This window comes from Pezoporus wallicus, unplaced genomic scaffold, assembly GCF_028554395.1.
Source record: "Pezoporus wallicus isolate ANWC-B61680 ecotype Strahan unplaced genomic scaffold, APGP_CSIRO_Pwel_v1 contig_3181, whole genome shotgun sequence".
In the NCBI taxonomy this organism is placed as follows: domain Eukaryota; kingdom Metazoa; phylum Chordata; class Aves; order Psittaciformes; family Psittacidae; genus Pezoporus; species Pezoporus wallicus.
In genome coordinates this window covers 1,946,390-1,965,275 of record NW_026641700.1, presented here as the reverse complement: position 1 = coordinate 1,965,275, position 18,886 = coordinate 1,946,390, and the positions used below count along the sequence as shown (strand labels likewise).

General features: G+C 48.6%; 1 protein-coding gene across 2 annotated transcripts; it reads right to left on the bottom strand.

The window, feature by feature from the left end:
- Positions 1-696: 696 nt before the first annotated feature.
- EOMES (eomesodermin) lies at positions 697-4,471 on the bottom strand. Of its 2 annotated transcripts, none has more exons than XM_057424890.1 (6): positions 3,612-4,471; positions 3,211-3,365; positions 2,850-2,971; positions 2,242-2,400; positions 2,092-2,153; positions 697-1,395 (listed from the first exon to the last, which is right to left on the bottom strand). In XM_057424890.1, the coding sequence occupies exons 1-6, from the start codon at positions 4,364-4,366 to the stop codon at positions 720-722; spliced, it is 1,929 nt and encodes a 642-aa protein (XP_057280873.1). In that variant the 5' UTR covers positions 4,367-4,471; the 3' UTR covers positions 697-719. The 2 variants fall into 2 exon arrangements, with proteins under 2 accessions (XP_057280873.1, XP_057280872.1); XM_057424889.1 differs by having other exon boundaries at positions 697-1,452; positions 3,612-4,467.
- Positions 4,472-18,886: the final 14,415 nt, after the last annotated feature.

Genomic DNA, 18,886 nt, shown 5'->3' with positions numbered 1-18,886 from the left:
AAAGGTTAGGCTTTGGGGATGGAGGCTTTTTTCTTAATGAAAGTTCTAAACTAAGGAAAAAGTCAGATTCTTTCATTGTAACCCCATCGTTAGCAACAAGACCTTTAAGTAAAAATCCTGCCTGGCAAGCAAGCCTTATTTTGGTCACCTTCTGCCAAGCAAGCCTTTGCTGAGCTAAGTTCCAGCTCAGCCAACTGTGCTGCAGACAGGGATTGAAGAAGACAGCTTGGTCTAAAGCAGAACATAGCATTTGTGCAGTTCCCTGCACTCAGCCCCCTTTTATGAGAGGGACAGGCAGGGAAGAAAATTAAATGTGGGACACTACCCCCCATTTCCTCACTCAGGAGTGCATAGATTTGATCGGGCCTCTGAGCTGAGCCAAACAGTACACTTTAGTGTCTCCAATAAATAAACCACATAGTAAAAATCTAGGCTCCTGCTTACAGCTTCTGCATGTGGTTTCTTCTAAAACAGGGGAAGAATTCTACCATAGGTCACTCTTTCCCTACTTTGTTACCTGCAATAAATCAAAAAGCTTTGGCACCTTCTTTAGAATTGCACACAATTCAAGGTGGAAGGCAAGAGTCTTTTCTGCCATCGTAATGCAAAAGAAAAACAAACCCAAGGCCACCCTGAAAAACAACAAACAAACAAAAAAAACCACACAAAAACCACAAACAAAAACCCCCCAACTTGGCCAACTGGAATAAAAGGATGCTTTAAGAACTAGTATAGAATGCATAGTAGCCCATGCCTTTTGAAGTGTCTTTGTTATAGTCCTCAGCATTAATGTCCTCACATTTCATAGTCGGGGAATTTTCATTGCTGGAAGTGCTAGGGGAGAGTCGCCTTCTCTTACAAGCACCAGTGTAGACTCCAGAATCATTTGAATCTAGAGACTTTATGGAAGGCGGAGTCTCTATCCAAGATGAGCCGAGTTCTTCTTTTACCTTCTCCTTGGAAAGCTGGTCTTCAGAGAAGCCTGGAGGACTTGTTCTTGAGGTCCAGGATAATCCTGTTGTCATTTTTCGCTGGTAAGATCCCCTACTCCCCCAGCCTGCCATGGATGGAAATGTCGGGTCAGGGTAGTATCCCAAAGCATGGGATGTCTGAAGGGGAAGGGACTTAATGCTGTAAGGGAGCAAGGTGCTAGAAGAATACTCTGTTTCATACGAATTCATGTCCAACTTGTTGGCACTGGGCTGCTGTACGGGTGTAACAAACCACCGCTGAGGGCTGGCCACCTCTTCATTCTGCTGGGGGGAGAGCAAGCCATTTGCCTGAGGGACCGTTCTCTCACCATTGTAAAACCTGGCTGGGGGCAGGTTGTTGACAAACTGTTCTTGAAAGAAGGGTTGCACACTGTACCGGGCACCAGGGACAATCTGGTGGGATCTAGGAGAATCCGTGGGAGACGGAGTTAATCTGTCATTTTCTGAAGCTGTGTACATGCTACAACATAAAAGAGAAACACTGAGCATTGTTCTCTATTATTCCAGTATGACAGCAAAATGCAAGCACAAGCAGGAAATTAATTTCTACAACTACATTTGTCTGGATGGCTGTTCATTTTATGAACAATTGGCTATCCAATTTAGTTGTTTGAGTTTTCCTAGACCAATATAAGATTTCTAGTATTACTGCTACAAGCATACACAAGCCAGCACATTTTAAATGAGGTGCGGCAGCTTCCTCCCAGAAACAGTACTTGTAGATGTACAGATTCAGGTTTCCAAAGGCCATTTGATGCTAGGAAGTGAGCATCAAGCAACTCCACTACCAACAATTTGGAAAAGCTATGAAGATACATGGTACACTACTGCAAATCTGCAGGCCAAGTTCCCTAGCAAAATTCAGAAGCCTGCCAGAAGACAGGTCATCAAGATAATATATGAAACTATTTAAACAGGCTATTGGTTTAGACATTTAACATCTTTGAAAACAACAGATAAGCTAGCAAAGCTGCCAGAAGTAGTATTATTACTCGTAACTCAAATAGCTTCTAAAGAAAAACTCTTCCTCATGCATTTCGGGCCAGAATCATGCCTTATAGACAGAAGCAATTGCAAGAGAAGACAAAAATATACTTACGAGTCATAGTTGTCTCTGAAGCCTTTTGCAAAGGGATTATGGTCGATTTTGAGCTGGGTAATCTAAAAGTGAAAGCAGAATATAGTAAGACAAGATGTTGAACTCAAGACAAATGCATTCTTAATTGTCATTTTATATACCCGTGCTTACATCAGTGTTTTGATATGCTGTAACTGCTATGAACTGTGTTTCAGGAAAAATAAATGTTTGAGTCTTTGAGGAATCATTCACATCTTCAACACCATCTTCAGTCACTTCCACAATGTGAAGCCGAGGCTGGTACTTGTGTAGAGATTGCAGTACTATCATCTAAAAGGAACCACGGAAGAAACAAGATCTTTAGATAAAGTAGGTCTAAGATTTTACAGTCTAACATTTTCTTCCTACAACTTCGTAATTGTTAATTGAGTAATTTTAACTGTTACCAGGAGAAGATTATTCACAGCTTTTAGCCTCATTTAACTAGGTTACTAATATGCTAAAACCTGTGAATGAGGCAAATCAAGAATCATCAAGAACACTCCACTTTTTGAGCAATTCCAGAGATAGATGTATTGGCTAAAACCAAACACATTCACACATCTATTTCTGAACATTCTAATTGTCCTAAGAAGCAGAAAAAGCAAGATGTAGGATCCATTTCAAGACGGGTACAAGTCACAAGAGCAGCGATCTAGCAACCCGATTAAATACTGTAAAGCCCCCTAAAGGCAGGGAGCCCCAAGAATCGCCAAGATCCCCTCCAGCAGCCCATATACCTGTGCGTTGTTGTTGTTAGCACCTTTGTTGTTCGTTAGCTTCAGCTTCCCAAAAGAGATCTCCTGTCTCATCCAGTGAGCCCCGGTGTTGGGCGACTCGGGGTGCACGTACACCTTGTTGCCTGGGGAAAAGAAGTGAAGCCTGTAAAGCTCCTGCCGGGCACAGCCGCTGTTCTGAGCGCCTGGGCGGTAGAACCTCAGGTCCTCCTATGCCCCTTCTCCCGCACAGCCTCACCCCCAGCGGCACGGAGCCTTTACAACCACAGCTCTTCCCGCAGCAGGATACCGGGATGGGGAAAACCCTACAGAGGGGGGCGGGAGCCCTTTCAGTGAAGCTCACCAGTGAAGAGCCAGCGCCTACCTTGCATGTTGTTGTCGGCTTTGCCGCAGGTAACCCACTTGCCTCCCTGGAAACGCCAGTGGTTGGGGTCCGCCAACACCACCTCCACAAAGACGTTGTAGTGGGCCGTGGGGTTGAGGCCGGTGATATTAAAGCTCAGGAAAGGAAACATCCTCCTGGAGAGGAGAGGAAAAGCACACGGCATGTGAGGCAGGCAGGGGAAGGGGCGCAAGCTTTGAACGCAGCTGCAGGCGGCGGCATGCCCCGGCCATACCGGCACCTTGGAGGTCAGCACAAAGCCCAGCTGACCCTCAGGCATCCTCGGGCCGTAGGCATCTCCTCCACAGGGGACCGGGCAAGCGCTCCCCAGCACAGATCCCCAGCCACCCCCCCCCGTTTCGACCCACCCGCTGAGCACTTACCGGCCCTGCTTGGTGATGATCATCTCCGTCTGGTGCCGGTGGAACTTAAGCCAAAGGGGGCGGTTGCAGAGGAAAACCTGCGCCCGCAGCCCGGGGCCGGCGGCCGGCACCCCTAGCGCCCCAAGCCCGCCGCAGGAGCCCGACGCTGCCGGGTAAGGCCCGTACAGTGATGTGCCGGCAGCCGGCTGCCCGTACTGATACCCGCTGCCACCGCCGAATTGCGCCCTGCCGCCGGGAGGGCAGACGGTGCCGGCGAAACCGCCCGGAGACAATACCGAGCCGTAGGGGTAGCGCGGTCCTCCGGGCGGCTGGTAAACGGCTCCGTGCTGCGCCGCCGGCGGGTAGGGAAAGAGGGCGCAGGGCCCCCCGAGCTCGGCCCCGGGAGGCCCGGGAGACTGCAGGTAGTAGCGCTCGGGGCTGAGACTGTCCATGGGATAGCGGGGGCCAGCGGCGGCAGGGGGCAGCTCCTCCTCCCCACAGGGGGTGGCCTTGCGGCCGTCCGGCTTCGGGGCGGCGAAGGGCGGCTCGCCCGCATCCGCCTCGCCCAGCATGGTGGGGGCCGCTCCGAACTTCTTGGGCGTCTTGTCCATGTCGAGTCGTTGTGGTGAGCCCGGCCGGGGAGGCCCGCGAGACGCACCGCCTGTCCCGGTCCCAGCTCCAGTCCCACCGCCGCGCCCACTGCTCTCCAGCGGGTAGAAGGGAGCTCCCGGCAGGGTCGCCGCTGCCGCCGCCAGCAGCGGCTCGCCCAGCTGCATCCTCGGTGGGCAGTCCGGTGAAGAGCGCTCTACGACCCGGTGCCGACGCAGACCCTAACCCCGACCCGCGGCCGCACAACACCGTGACAGAGCTCCGCCGAGGCAATTTATACCGGCGCGCCGGGCTTCTCGGGCCGTCGGGGAGTGGCTTGCGCCGGGCTGTCTCCTTGCCGCCCTCCACCCCTGCCGGCCCATTGGCTGGGCTGTGTGACACTAATTTAATTAGACAGCTACTAATTGGAACAAGTCACCTGTGACTCTGTGTGTGCCCTCCCTCTGCGGCCCCTCTACCCGCGGCCGGCTACCGGAGGGGCTCCGGCCTGCCCCGCTCTGCTCGAAGAGAGGGGAGCCGCCCGCACACGCCGCGGTGGCCGCAGCAGAGGGACCGAATTCCCTTCCCCCGAAAAAAAGACATCTCGCCGAGGTGGCACCGTCCCCCCGGACGCGCAGCCGCTCGGAGGGGCACGGAGGGGACAGAGGATCGCGACTGGGAGAGAGGGACGGGAGCGAGAGGGAAAATGGAGAGCAGAGCTGATGCCAACACCGGCATATGACAGGGAGGAAGGGCGGCGATGTGCCGGGACAGGGCAAGTGGCACTAGCTCCTGCCACCCCCTCGCCGTTCAAACGATTCTGCTTGCGGCTCAGTTGCGCCCAACAGCCGCCTTTCCCCCCTCTCCGCTTCCCGGGCATCATCGTTATGGTGGGGGGGTTCGCGTTCCACCTTATCGGGGACACTTTTGTAGGAAGCTGCGGGCTTGGTTCGCGTTTTCAGTTTTCAGGAACTCGGCAGTCTGTTCCTCGCAACCGCGTTTCCTTTCGGCATCTCCCACCAGGAAGGCAGATTTGTAATTAAGGGCCAGATCCGTTTGGCGCTTTCTCTCAGCGCAATGTAACCCGGAGCCTTTTGCCCCGGAGGGTAAGGGGACAGCTCTCAATAAGGTGTAGGTGCCCGCGCGATTTTGCGGAGCGGACAGAGCCTTCCCGAATGATTTGCGGCAATCCGCAGCCCCTCTCCCTCCGCTCGCCGCTAGCACCTCTCGCAGAGACCGCGGCAAAAACCTGCCTCCTCCTCACGGCTAAATCTCGAACCAGGCCCCCCGGGCGGGCAGGATTTCGTTGCCTGAAGGAAGGACTGGGCCGGACTGCAGCAGCTCCGCTGCCGGCCCCGCTCGCTCCCGCCGCATCGGGGCAACTGAAAGAAATCGTGGACAGTTGACGGCGGCCGCCGGGGCAGGGGAGCAGGAGGAGCGGGGAGGGACGCATCTCTTGCGCACTTTGGGTGCTAGCACGGTGGCGGTGGGTGTCTGAAAAGGCAGGGGACAGGCACCGGCGGCTCAGGGGCCTGGGGGTGTTCAGTTCCTACCCCCGGTAGAAGCAGAGAGAAAAGAACCGGCTCCCGCTGTGCCCACCTCCGGATGTGGCCACACGGGCGTGAGTCTGATCAGAGCCTGCATCGAAATACCACCGCTAGCCCTAAACACCCATTCTCTTCGGGGTAACTTTTGGCCCAATGTTTGAGTTGATCTCGACAGACCAAGGAAGACAACCAAAATGTGTCGGAGAAGCCAGGCGCTCCGGCACGAAGCGAAGCGGCCGCTGCACGCTGCTGCTCTTTCCACGGACTGCTCTCGGCAAGGGGTTTGCCACTCACCGCGGGGAGAGGAGGGCAGAGGAGCCCGGCCGGGCAACCCTGCTTTCAGGGCAAAACCAAACGAGAAGCATCCTGCCGTCCGCGCCCCCTCCCGTTCCGGCAGCTCGCTCCCTTGGGCTCTGCCTTTCCTGTGCTACGGCAGAGATAGATAAATAGATGATAGATAGATAGATAGATAGATAGATAGATAGATAGATAGATAGATAGATAGATAGATAGATAGATAGATAGATAGATAGATAGATAGATAGATAGATAACAAAGGTACTGCATAGGGTTTAAGAGAATTAATTTTACGATATTTTATACACTGGAAGGGTCCCATAATTTAAAACACTCCTGCAGGACAGGTGCCGTTTAGGTCAAAGCTACTGCGGTATTTTTCCTCCAAAACTCTGCTAACCTCGCGTTTAAGAGGCAGAAAAGCTTTCGCTGTCACTTAGGTTTCCTGTGGATTGAAGGGTCCCGGGGTGGGGGTCAGGAAAACTGTGGCCTCCCTGGGAAAGGGAGCACTTTCCTTTTGGATTCGAAATAAAGCCTGGATTAAGGGTCTCCCTAACGACTGAATGATTCATCCAGCTCCCTCCCTATTCGGGGTCATTTCTATCTCGGCTCGGGCGAGCAGCCGCCTGGCCTCTGGCCTCTGTCCGTGTTGCGTACCTCGCTGCTCCCGGGCCCCGGCGGCGGTGGAAGGGGAGGCCGGTACTGCCCCGTCGGGAGTCCCGTCGGGCAAAGGCTTCCCGAAGACCTGCAGCGCTTCTGCGGCCGTGCAAGGGCTTGGGAGAGCTGCGTGTAACCCAGGAGCTTGTTCATTCACTCTGTGTGCGCGGGAAGAGCTGTAATCCCTCAAACTAAAGTTACCACCGCAGCCACCAGCCAAATTCTTGGGACCCAGTGCTTGTCTTTCCCGCAGCCCGCAAATCTCCCCTCCCTTCTGGTCGGGGAGGCAAAGGTGGAATTGCTTCCCCCTGCCTCCTGCAAACTGGCTCCATCATTGCTCCTTGTCCCGGACCTCCTTGGGTCCGGCCAGGGAACCTCGCCGCAACGAGCTGCGGGGTGTCTCAGTGCTGTGTGGGACCGAAGATTTCTATATGGGTCCCAGAACCCTTTAGATGTTGTCTTAGAGAGAACACTGCAGAAACAAACTGGTGAAACAGAAAGGAGTAAGTTAGGTTCATTAATCTCCTAAAGTAACCTCTAAACCACAGTAAGAATGTTGAAAAGAAAATGTAGGTCTTTGAAGGGTTACGGATTATCTTGTTTTGTTGGGCTTTATTCAGATATCCTCCTGGGGTTTATTCAAATTAGGAGCGTCTCTGACTCTAAGAAAGCTGATACAGAAGAGCTAATTTTCTGCAGCCCGAGTTACAGCGGAAACACACTGCACTGAGGTATTTCGTCCTTTGCGTTTGGGCTGGGATTGAGCCCTTTCCTCTTTCATCGGAGGTCAGCATACTGGAAAACAGCCCCCCTGCTTCAACAGATTGCTTGGACTTGTTAGACTGTAGCTGTTCAACTGAAGTACCCTGCTCAGTACGACCTGAGAGGGGAAAAGGAATTGGGAACTGTAAAATCTATCAAGCTGCTGTAGACCTGTATCTACACGTATATGGAAATCCATATATCACCATTTATAGTCATATGCGTCCTTTCTCATAGAATCATAGAATTGTAAATTTGCATATTTAAACATACACCACTGGGTCTGTATGGACATCCTAACATTTTCGGTTATCAGAATCATCTGCCACACTGTTCTGTCACTGTATTCCTCTCCTGAAGTCCTGCTGTCCCCACGGCGGCATTGACAGGTATTTCTGAGTGTAGTGTTCAGTTTCTGTGAGGTAATTTTTTCCCTTGTCTGGTTTTGCTTAAAAACGAGTTACAAGTTTCTGGGTGTCCCTTCCAGTTTGACGGCGTCTGGTTCCCACAGGGCTCCAAGACTTTCACTTTTATGCCAAGTTTGGGCTGGGATTTTGCACCTTTTCTGTTTCTCCAGTCATTCAGCCTGGCTTCCTCCCCTCCACCCCCCACCCCCACCCCCTCCACCCCCCCTTTTGAACTCCACACGGAGTATCTGGCTCAGCAAATGAAGGAGGATACTTTTCAAGGCATTCATGGGACTTCCACCCTTCCACCAGTTTTTAAATGTTACTTTTTAATTCACTAATGCAGAGGTTTTCCAGATAAAGGCCGGTCATAGTGAGCGCTTTCTTTTCATGGCTGTTGATGCTCAGAAAAGTCAGGGAGGTATTAATATGCCTGTTCATGGCTTGGCATTTCAGCTTGTTGCTTAACTTCAGGGGCTGTTTTTATCAAGAAGTCAGCTACACTCTTTCAGTGCTCAGGTTGCTTTATCTGGCAAACACAGACAACAGTCATCTCTTTAGTGGGGATGTCAGGAGACTGAATTAATTGAAAATGCTTTATATTTTCTGATGAAAGGGAGGTCTGCTAAAGCTGCAAAGACTGTCAGTCCATTTCAGTTTATGCCAGGTGGGATTTCAGTGTGCAGATGTATACACTCCTGGATACAAGTACAGCTTAAAATCTACTTTGAGGTTGTACAAATTCAAACCCAAAAGGGTTAAGAAAGTAGAGACCGCTGTTGTTGAAGCCAGTATAGATGGACTTAAATAGAAGAAGTCAACACCCCTACAGAACCAAATAACTGTCATATTTAGTATTAACTGGGGAGGGTCCACATTAACTGCAATTTCACCACTTGGTAATGAATTTAATCTAGCTGACATTTTCTTAGCTAGCAAAATCAATTAAAGAAGGCAGCATACAGCCATATACATTAAAAAATGGATATAAGTATTTATAAGCCCCGTAGCTACTATAGCAGCAATTTATAAAAATAAGGAAGTAAAGAATAGCCTTTTCTAGCTGAGGTATATGAAACAGAAAGAACAGACACAAGTCAGTGAATCAAGAGCTGGAAGAAACTCAATATTTAACAGGAAAGTGGTATTCAAAGCAGCCATTATTGGGCACTTCCTTTCTCCTCCTTCGAAGAAAAATAACACCTACAAAATCTTCATCTTTAGCTGTCATTTTAAATTGAAGGGAAATGCAGCAGTTACTAAAAACTAGTCAAGGTCTGATCCTAATCAGTAAAATACAGTAGTACAAGCACAGGCAAGGATGAACATATTCAGTACTTGGAATGAATTTTTGACAAATGGATAATTTTGCTAGGTAAGACCACACACCAGCTTTTTATCAATGGGCCTATGGTACCCTATTGACTAAAGAAAGGAGAAAAGGTGTGTTTGAGAAAGTGTAAGGTTTTGTAAAGTGGAAGCTTTGTTATTTTGATAAATATTTGGGAAACCTAAAGAAGGGAGATGGTGAAAATTCTTAACTTTAGCTTCCAGGTAACTTTCCTTCCTCCATATTTCCAAAACTTAAGGAAGTTAAGAGACTGGAATTAGGATTACAAACCCAACCATATGAGTATATAAGTACTCATACATATATGTAATATGAGTAACATTTCATATTTTGAAATATGGCTCATGGCTTGGATGGGTGTACTCTTTCATGGGTAAAAAGCTAGCTGGGTGGCTGTGACCAAAGCATGGTGGTGGATGGAGTTAAACCCAGTTGACAGCCAGTTATAACTGGTGTTCCCCAGGGCTCAGTATTGGCACCAGTTCTGTTTAATACCTTCATCAGTGATCTGCACAAGGGGATCAAGTGTACTCTCAACACCAAGTTGGGCAGGAGTGTTGGTCTGCTGAAGCACAGGGAGGCTCTGCAGAGGGATCTGGGCAGGCTGGATCGATGGGCTGTGGCCAATGGTGTGAGGTTCAACAAGGCAGTGTTGAGTCCTGCACTTGGCCCACAACAACCCCATGCAATGCTACATGCTTGGGGAAGAGTGGCTGGAAAGCTGCTCGGTGGAAAAAGACCTGGGGGTGCTGATTGACAGAGCTGAATATGAGCAAGCTTGTTCCCAGGCAGCCAAGAAGGCCAATGACATCCTGGCTTGTATCAGCAATAGTGTGGCCAGCAGGGCCAGGGCAAGGATCATCCCCCTGTATTGGGCACTGGTGAGGCAGCACCTCGAATCCTGTGTTCAGATGTTGAGGTGCTGGAGCGGGTCCAGAGAAGAACAATGATGCTGGTGAAGGGCCTGGAGCATGTGTGTGATGAGGAACGGTTGAGGGACCTCAGGGGGGTTTAGCCTGGAGAAGAGAAAGCTCAGGGGAGACCTTATCGTTCTCTACAACTACCTGAAAGGAGGATGGAGAGAGGAGATAGCTGGTCTCTTTTCCCAAGTAACAAGCAATAGGACAAGAGGAAATGGCCTCAAGTTGCACCAGGGGAGGTTTAGATTGGATATTAGGAAACATTTCTTCACCAAAAGGGTTGTCCAGGCTGCACAGCGAGGTAGGTGGTGGAGGCCCCATCCCCAGAGGTATTAAAAAGGTGTGTAGATGTGGCACTTGGGAACATGTTTTTGTGGTGGACTTGAGAGTGTTAGGTTAATGGTTGGACTTGATGATCTTAAAGGCCTTTTCCAACCAAATGATTCTATGGTTCTATGATTATTTATGCACAGTAATCTCCAAACAGCTCCTTTTAAATGCTTGCTTTTTCACCCTGTGATTAAGTTTAATGAGGGACACCTAGCACTATTTTCCTGGGTTTACAGCAATATCACTTACTTGCTTATAGTTTCATGCTCACTGACAGCCTGACAGTCATTTGACAGAGATGTGAGAACATAACAGGATCCATGACTTGGGTGTGATGGCCACAGATCCAGTCAGTTTGATCCTATTTTTTATTTACAAATCTGATACTTTTAAACAGCGAATTTTGGCTTGCTTACCCTTCTTTGTGTCGGACATGACTGTCAAGAGAGCCTGGATTCAACTGCACTGTTTAAATCACAGCAATTAAAATTAGCAGCTTGAATCCCATAAAATGATGTTCCGCTTTTTTGTTCTAACGCTTTAAAAAGTCCAATTTCATCATGTGAAGGCCCTGATAAACTTCATGCTGCTCAGGGCTTATGATGTCAGAGCTATGAAACTTTTCCTGCTGATAACATAATAGCTGAGAAATAATGCTTTTGGAGGGTTTGGGGTTTTGTCTGCTCTATGTGTGTGCAGAATGAGGTTTGCGGTGGGAAAAGGGGAAAAAACCTCAAGGGGCTGGAAAAGCCCGTAGCAGTGGGCTACAGTGTAATTGCAGAAACAATGAGAAATTTCACCTGATACCATTTGTGACAGCAATCAAACTGCAAGGCCTAGCAGGGAAACACATATTAAATAACTGCCTTGACGGGTGAGTCTGCTATACAAATAAGCAGAAAGGAGAACGGGGACAACATATGTACTCCCCGGGAAGGTGAGAACATAGCTGTAGGCTTCCCCTCCCTCGGAGTGCTCGGGTTTGCTGGCTTTTCGCCCCGTTTACCAGCGGCAGGATGGAGGCGGCACCTTTCCTTCCAGCCGGGGAAGGAGGGCGGTGTTGGGACAAGGACCAGACGGAAGACAGCCCAGCGGAGGGGGAGCCGTGGGGGACCAGGAGGTCTATGTCGAGGCCAGATCCAGCCTCGCACCTCTCTCCCCGTCGCCCTTCCCCGGCTGCGGGGCCGGGACGGAGCGGTCGGTGGTGCGGAGCAGTGGTCCGAGCAGCACGGCACCCGCTGCCCCTCAGGCGGTTGCAGGCTGCGGGTGGGGGAGATACCGGCCCTTGCCTTCCACCCCGCTTTTTGAACCGTTTTCCGAACATCGCTTCTAAATCTTTCAAAGGCCGGGCATCCCTCGTCCTCTGCAACAACCGCGGCGAAGGCCGGCAGAAACCGCCGCCCCCCGAGTAAAGCCATGCTGGAAGCAGCGCTGCCGGCAGCGGGCTGCCCCTGTGCCCAGCCGGGGAAGAGGCTGGAGGGCATCCCCATTGCTAGCTCCAGCTCCATCCCCAGCTCCATCCTTAATTCCATCCCCATTCCAATTCCAACCCCAGAGCGAGGCGGTGACGGGCAATCCAGCCGGATTAACAACAGGCGCTTTGAAGTCCCGGTGTCGCATGGGATCCCATGTCGAGGTGCTTAGGGCTTCCCATTCAGTTGTTAATCTCCACTAACCGATTTTAAGTACCCGAGCTCGCAGATCTCCGCGCCTTCAAAACAAGTTTATGCACGCAAATAGCTCCAAAATTACCCATCTGGGCAGCAGCAAGACCAAAGGCAAAGGCGAGCAGAGTCGTTAGAAAATAATCGGAGCGATGGGGACTCACCTCTCCACGTGAATCCCGGCTCGGAAACCCTTTTGCAGGAGCGGCCCTTTCAAAGGTGCCCGCACCTGCGGAGCCCGGGAGGGGGCATAAAAAAAAACCGCAAACCCATCAAAATCCCTTTCCAGCAGAAAAACGTTAGCTGAGGAGGAAACGGCCGTGGACACCCCGGTGAGGTATGCCTCACTTCGGGCAGGAAGTTGTCCCGTTACTATCAGCCCTGCAGAGCTGCCCGTCTCGATTGTTTTCTCGATAGCTGCTTTGCAACCATAATTTGCTTCTCTGGGACACAAGGACAAGGTGAACGGATCCGTGCACCACTTCTCTCCAGTTAACTTCAGTGAGTGAAGCACGAGCACCGTTTTTTAATAGCGCACGTGGTTGTGTTGATTCTTAAAACATTAATGAGGGGAAATTTTAGCTTAAAGAGTTTGACTTTTATAGATGAGAACAAATGAGCAACATCACAGACAACTTTAAACCATCTCACAAATGCAGATTCCATCTAGGTTTTGATTGTGTTCTTTCCTGTCTCCTCTATTGGCGTTTCAAGCAGCTACTGGTTTGCCTGTTGTCCACAGCTATGGACTTAAGGGCAGGAAAGGAATGGATGTAATGAATATGAAAACGATGTGGAAAAAAAAAAAAAAAAAGTCTTCTGATCTTTTGTTTTAGGTGTTGATCTAAATTAAAATACAACAGTCTTTAGTATGAGCCATTAAAAGCAGCAAGGGGCTTGGGGTGGGCAGTCAGACCCTGATGTCCAAACATGGTGAGGCCTTGGTAAACATAATACTATTGTGGCAACATTTCTGCCTAGTTTACACCTTATTCAGCCCGTATCCCACCTTCTAATTTCCCTTATATACATCTTAAGGCATAAGGTTTGACAGATGTGGAATGGAGCAGCTAAATACAGATCACCAGCATGATGATAGAGATCCTGGGGCACTGCCCCTCCATGCCGTGGACATCTTCCTAACCCTTTCCCCTGGCAGCAGTCTGGTTGCAGGGGACAGCCTGGGACCTGCAGGATTCCCCTCCTTAACTCCTGGGAGGAATTCCTACCCTCACTGCTCCAGTTCACTGTCCAGCCTTTTCTCCTAAATGACACTTGAGAGTGAGCGGGAGCTAGGTGGTCAGACGGTGAGGTGTCACAGGAAGGTGAAAGACATGGTTTTCTTTTGGTTGAGGCAGTTATAAGAGCAGGACCCTTCCACACATGGGGCAGATGGCAACCAGCACGTGGTTGCCATCTGCCTGAGCAGGGCATGAGCCATGCTTCCTTCAGTCACCAGCCCTTGGGAAAAGGAGGAGGACATTGCAGGATCATGGCATTGCATGATCATGTGCCTGATTGTATTATTATAAACCTGCACTATTGTAAGAAGTGTGGTCAGGGCAGTGGGCTGTGATTTGCAAGTGGCAGAGCTGAACCCAGAGCAAGTTACTTTGCAAAAGAGGGTAAGCAGTATGGTATTTGCATTTGAGCACTTGGTTGGCACGGGATAATGGCATGATCCTGCCAGGCAAGGGCTCTCAGTGTCCACCCGGGGCTTGAGGGACTGCCTTGACTATTTATTTCATTACTTTTCTACATGTGGTGTAGTAGGTGGGAGGTCCTAATGGATGAATTTGTGCTGCATTGCCTATTTCTGAATGCTAGCAGCTACTCTGGGGAGTACTTGATGACAGGTGGATGTTAGGAGCTCCTGAGTAGAATAAATGCTGCTAAAAGTCCACCTTTGAAGAAAAACAATAAAAAAATCATACTGCAAATGGGGAAAACCATCCCTCCAGGCAGCAATTACACAGGTTTAAGAAAAAAAAAAAAGGAAGCAAAGCAAGCTTTCATTTCCATCTGGTAGCAGGACAGCTCTGGAAATAACTGTCCATTTGTTTCACCTTTCTCCTTCTGGGGTTTTGGGTCTTGCCTGTCACATTTCATGGCACCATCTACCAGACCTGGTTCAAATGCTTTGGGGTGGGTGATGCCCCAGACAGGTCTGGGGAACACTAGTGGGCACCACTGTGAGTGCTGGCCTGGCTCACTGAGTAATCCTTCTGTCCCTGGAGCTCTCTGATTCCATGCTCAGAGAAATCGGCCAATTATTTTTCTGTCTGAAGGAGTCGGTGATGTGGCACAGAATGACAGCTCCAAGGGAGAAAACACCTCTTCATTAAAAAGTGCTGCTCAGTACACTGAATATCCAGATCCCAGCACCCACTTGCACAAAGGTTAGGATGAGAACCAAGAAATTATGCACTTTCACAGATTTTCATATATACAAATATATATATGTATGTGTATAATGTACATGTGGACACCACACAAAACCACAGGCTCTCTCTCAACACAGGGTGGCCAATACTCTTTTAAGTTTTTACTCAGGCAAAACCCCCACTAAAGTGCAGTTTTACCATCAGTTTTGATGTGATAGGAATCACCTAGGAAAAAAACAATGAATTTGGTTACAAAATGCACAAAGAGACTTGGCTTCACAGACCAGGAATGTGTTGAGGGAAAGATTAAAAAGAAAAGAGAAAGCAATAATCTGTATTTTACCCTCCTCTGAAAGGTTGAAAGGAAGACAGGGCCAGGCTCCTACATCTTGTAGTTTCCATTTGATTTAATTGCTTTTGAAGTGATTTTAAAGATTGTATTAATTCATTTTAATGAATTGAAAAGTATTTCTAAAACACGTATCAATCACATTACAATGGGGAATTGGTTTTCTTGGCGAGACACGTTGTGCTGTACAAGAGACTCACTCTGCTGCTGATACCAAAGAAAGCTCAAAATGGAAGCTGCACTTTTCAGTTATTTTTAACAGCCTTTCTTTTCTTTTCCTTCAGAAGTCCTAAATGGCTGAGAGAACAGAAAAGGCAGCACACTAGGGAAAAGATGGAAGAAAAAGTGATGACATCCAGAGCTACAACAAATCAGCAAGCTTGTGGCTATGTGGAGGTGTTTAGGCTCTGAGGTGAACAGAAGCAGTCCTCGCCCTCTGCCTAACTCCACGGCCATTTTCCTTAGCCCTGTCTGCCTGCATTAGTGTACCAAGCTGCATGGGCTCTGCAGGTTGCTGCCCATCTCCCACAGCAGCTCAGTTAGAAGCTTGACTCTTCCTTACCTCCCACGGGCTGTTATGCACCACCAAGGCTGCTTTGCAGATGAGCCCCGCTCCCACTTGCTCCTGTGTCTTGGTGAAGCAGAAAAACCTTGAGCCAGAACAAGGACAGAGTAGCAACCGCACCTCTGGTTGTGGCCATCTCATTATTTATATGGGGACATACTGAGATAAACCTCTACCCACCATTTCTCTTGGAACTGGGAAAATACTCCAGCTGAACTGTAACCCAGGGGTGCAGTGACAAATAAAAAAGGGGATAGAGTCACATATTTGATGTTCAAGGCTGGGCAATGATAAATGCGAAAATCTTGTGCTGACCAAAAGGATGAACCCCTATGACTATGCCTCTACTTACTGACTTGACAGAATCATTAAACACTACCTTTGTCTAAGCTTTCCTGCAGTTTTATGTTGAAATTTCTACCTCCCTGTGTCCTTTCATCTGACCATGTAACACCTTTCTCAGCATCCTAAAGGAATCTCAATGAGGCAGAAATGTTCAAAATATGGAAAATAATTTCTTCTTTTCCTAAACAATTTACAGATCACAGCCACTTATTTTCAGTAAAGATTTTAAGCCACAATCATGTATGTTCAATAGAACTTTAAATCCTGCAACAGCACATGGTTGTTCTCATATATTTTGATGCAGAACTGATGTGTTTTGGTCCTGCAATGTTCGTATTTGATTGTTGTCTGCTTTAAATGCGCTGTAAGATAACCATAACAATATACCTCTTTTGCATGCTTAGCATGTTCATTACCTTGTCTTCCTCTCAACTTCTTGATCTGCATGCAAGAAATCTGTGTCAGAGAGAATGCAATATGCAAAACAAGCACAATCCTCTCCCATGGGAGGAAGGAGTCAAAGTGGTGCATGTAGCTCAGACAAAGAAGATGAAGTACATACAAAAGCAAGGTCCTGCATCACATGAAAGGCCTGTGGTCCGAGTGCAGTGTGCCAAGTATATAAAAACTATTGCAAGAAGAGGTGAAAGGGCCTGTCTTTATTGACAAAATCAGACCACGGAGCCTTCCGTTCCCTGGTGGTTGCTTGCCCCCTCCTCTGGCTCAGGTCTTTGCCCCTCTGGTCTGTTTGTACGAACATTTGGAAGACTGTGCTGTAAATCAAGCCTTGCGGGTAGTTCTAATGAATAATTGCCCCTTCCCAAAAGAGCATGCTTTTTACCCTGCTTACTGAGTGAACAGGTTCAGCGTGCGATCTTACCAACAGCTGCCTCAGCGTAATGGAGGCCACAAGCAGCGTTACTAGAACAAAACCAGAGCTGTGGGGTAGAAACTTCCTCTGCTGGTTTCACAGGCACCCTGCTGAACCCTCCCCAGGGCAGGTTGGCCAGGGTGCTGCTTGCTACTTGCCTGCATGTAGCACCCAGGGCTGGGGCACATGCACTGCTGGAGCACCCAGCGGTGCTCATCTGACCCAGTTTAGGCTAAGGCATGCGGTCACATTTCTGTCAAACTGGTCCACACACCCAGCAGAGGTGTACCCAGCACCCGGTTCAGTGTCAGGGCTGCTGGTGCACAGCCAACCTGCCGCTGTGTTTTGAAGACTTCTGAGCTCAGTGTGGGTGTACTGAGCAGCAATCTGAGGCCTGTGGCCACAGCGCTTCTGATTTGGTACTAAGAATCTGAAACCCAGATGCATTGGACCTTGGCCTGATGTGCTTTCAGCTCCTGACCAGCTGTGGCACTTCAAGGCATACAGACATCAATGATGATTTTTGTGAAAGTGCCTCACTCTCAGATCTGGCAGTGTGGCATCTGGTCTGACCACAGCACAGCAGTGTGTACAGCAGGGGCAGGGACAGTAACACCATCAGCCTTCCCATCTCTAAACAGAGCAGCTATTAAAGAGTTAAAGCAGCCAGCGCTGGTTTCTCTCTACAGATTTGATCTCAGACACCCAGGACAGAGGCAGTTACACCTCTCTGATCCAACTCTCAGCTGCCTGCCTTCCTCTATACCAACTTGCATAAAATGCAGCCTGCCAGTTCAGAACTGTCATAGGCAGTGGCAGACCAAGTCTAGTTGCACTTTCTGGCTTTCTTGCTGAAGTGTAATCTGGTGTATCTGATATGGCTAAGACCTAGGTTAACAATTTACTATGGTTGGTTAACATAAAGCAGTTCAGGCCACTGCAGGTTTACGGGGTTTTGCTTTGGGACATACCCTTTCCGTCACTCCTATTCTCAGCTGTGACCAGTTCAGCTAGGCTGGTCCAGCCACTGGTGGAATCTCCTTGTCAGCTAGAAACCTAAATGAGCTCTTAAAATTGACACCTGTAGCCCAGATTCCCACGTCGTTGTCTTAGGGGTTATACACTGTGCTACATGGGACAGAACCCATGGGAAAGGAGTGAGGTGACTCCAGAAACCCATATGACTGCTAAAGCACACCTAACTGAAACCACAGCCTTGAAAATTCAGTAGCCAAACTGTGAGCAAAGGCTTTTAATTTGTTTCCCATTACACATCCTCTCCTTCCAAATAAGTAGGAGACTGTCAGAGACTTCTTATTTCTCTGCAGAGATGTGGACCCTAAACAGTGCTATTCAGCCGAAATTTGCTCAGTCTATTGACTCATCTAGTGACAGGTCTATGTGAAAGACTTAATGCAAAGCCTATCTTAAAAAAAAATCAGTAGTTTTCAACTAATATATGTAATATACCCCCAAAACTTGACGATGAAAGGTAAACTTAACTAGGAAGTATCTTCTATAAAACTGCAGGAGCTCCAGCAGCAATTACTTTTTTTTTTTTTTAAGGAGGTTGTAGTTTCCATAGAAAATATTAAATGGTCTGTGAATTAGAAAATGTGCTCACCTCCTGCTATAAAGAACCCCTGAAAGGCAGAGGTGAACAGTCTGCTAAGGAGAGGGGCACAGCAATGTCTATTAAATTTTGCTTCAATACTTGACTTACCATAGCTTGTTAGTTTTGGAAATTCTGATTTTACAGAGCTTGGAAACAGTTATAAAAGAATGAGAGGTGGAAGTGATGTTTGTAACAAGAACCACTAAAAAAAATTCTTAAAGCAATGTGTTATAAGAAAGATTATGTAAAAGTATTAAGCATAGACGAGATGCTGTTGAGGCAGTCTGCTTTAAAGCACACCGAGAGGCATTTGAACTGTGACAGCTCAAGAAAAGTTTCACAATTACATCAACTTTGCAGGCTGGACAGTTACTGCCATTCACAGGAAAATAAACCAGTGACTAAACATAAAGTTATGTCAAGGTTTCCCCCATCGTATTTCTCAATACCAATGAGAACAGCTCTTCCCTGGTTGTGACTTCCATGAAGTAGGCAGAGAGTCACTGGGGCTGAAATGTTTCCTATGAGTTTAGATCCCGTGTTTCCTTACAAAGCCCCTTCACTATGCCTCTGTCCGTCCACAACACTCGGGATCATCTCTCTCAGTATCCCAGCTACACCTTTCCTGTTTCTTATTTTTCAGC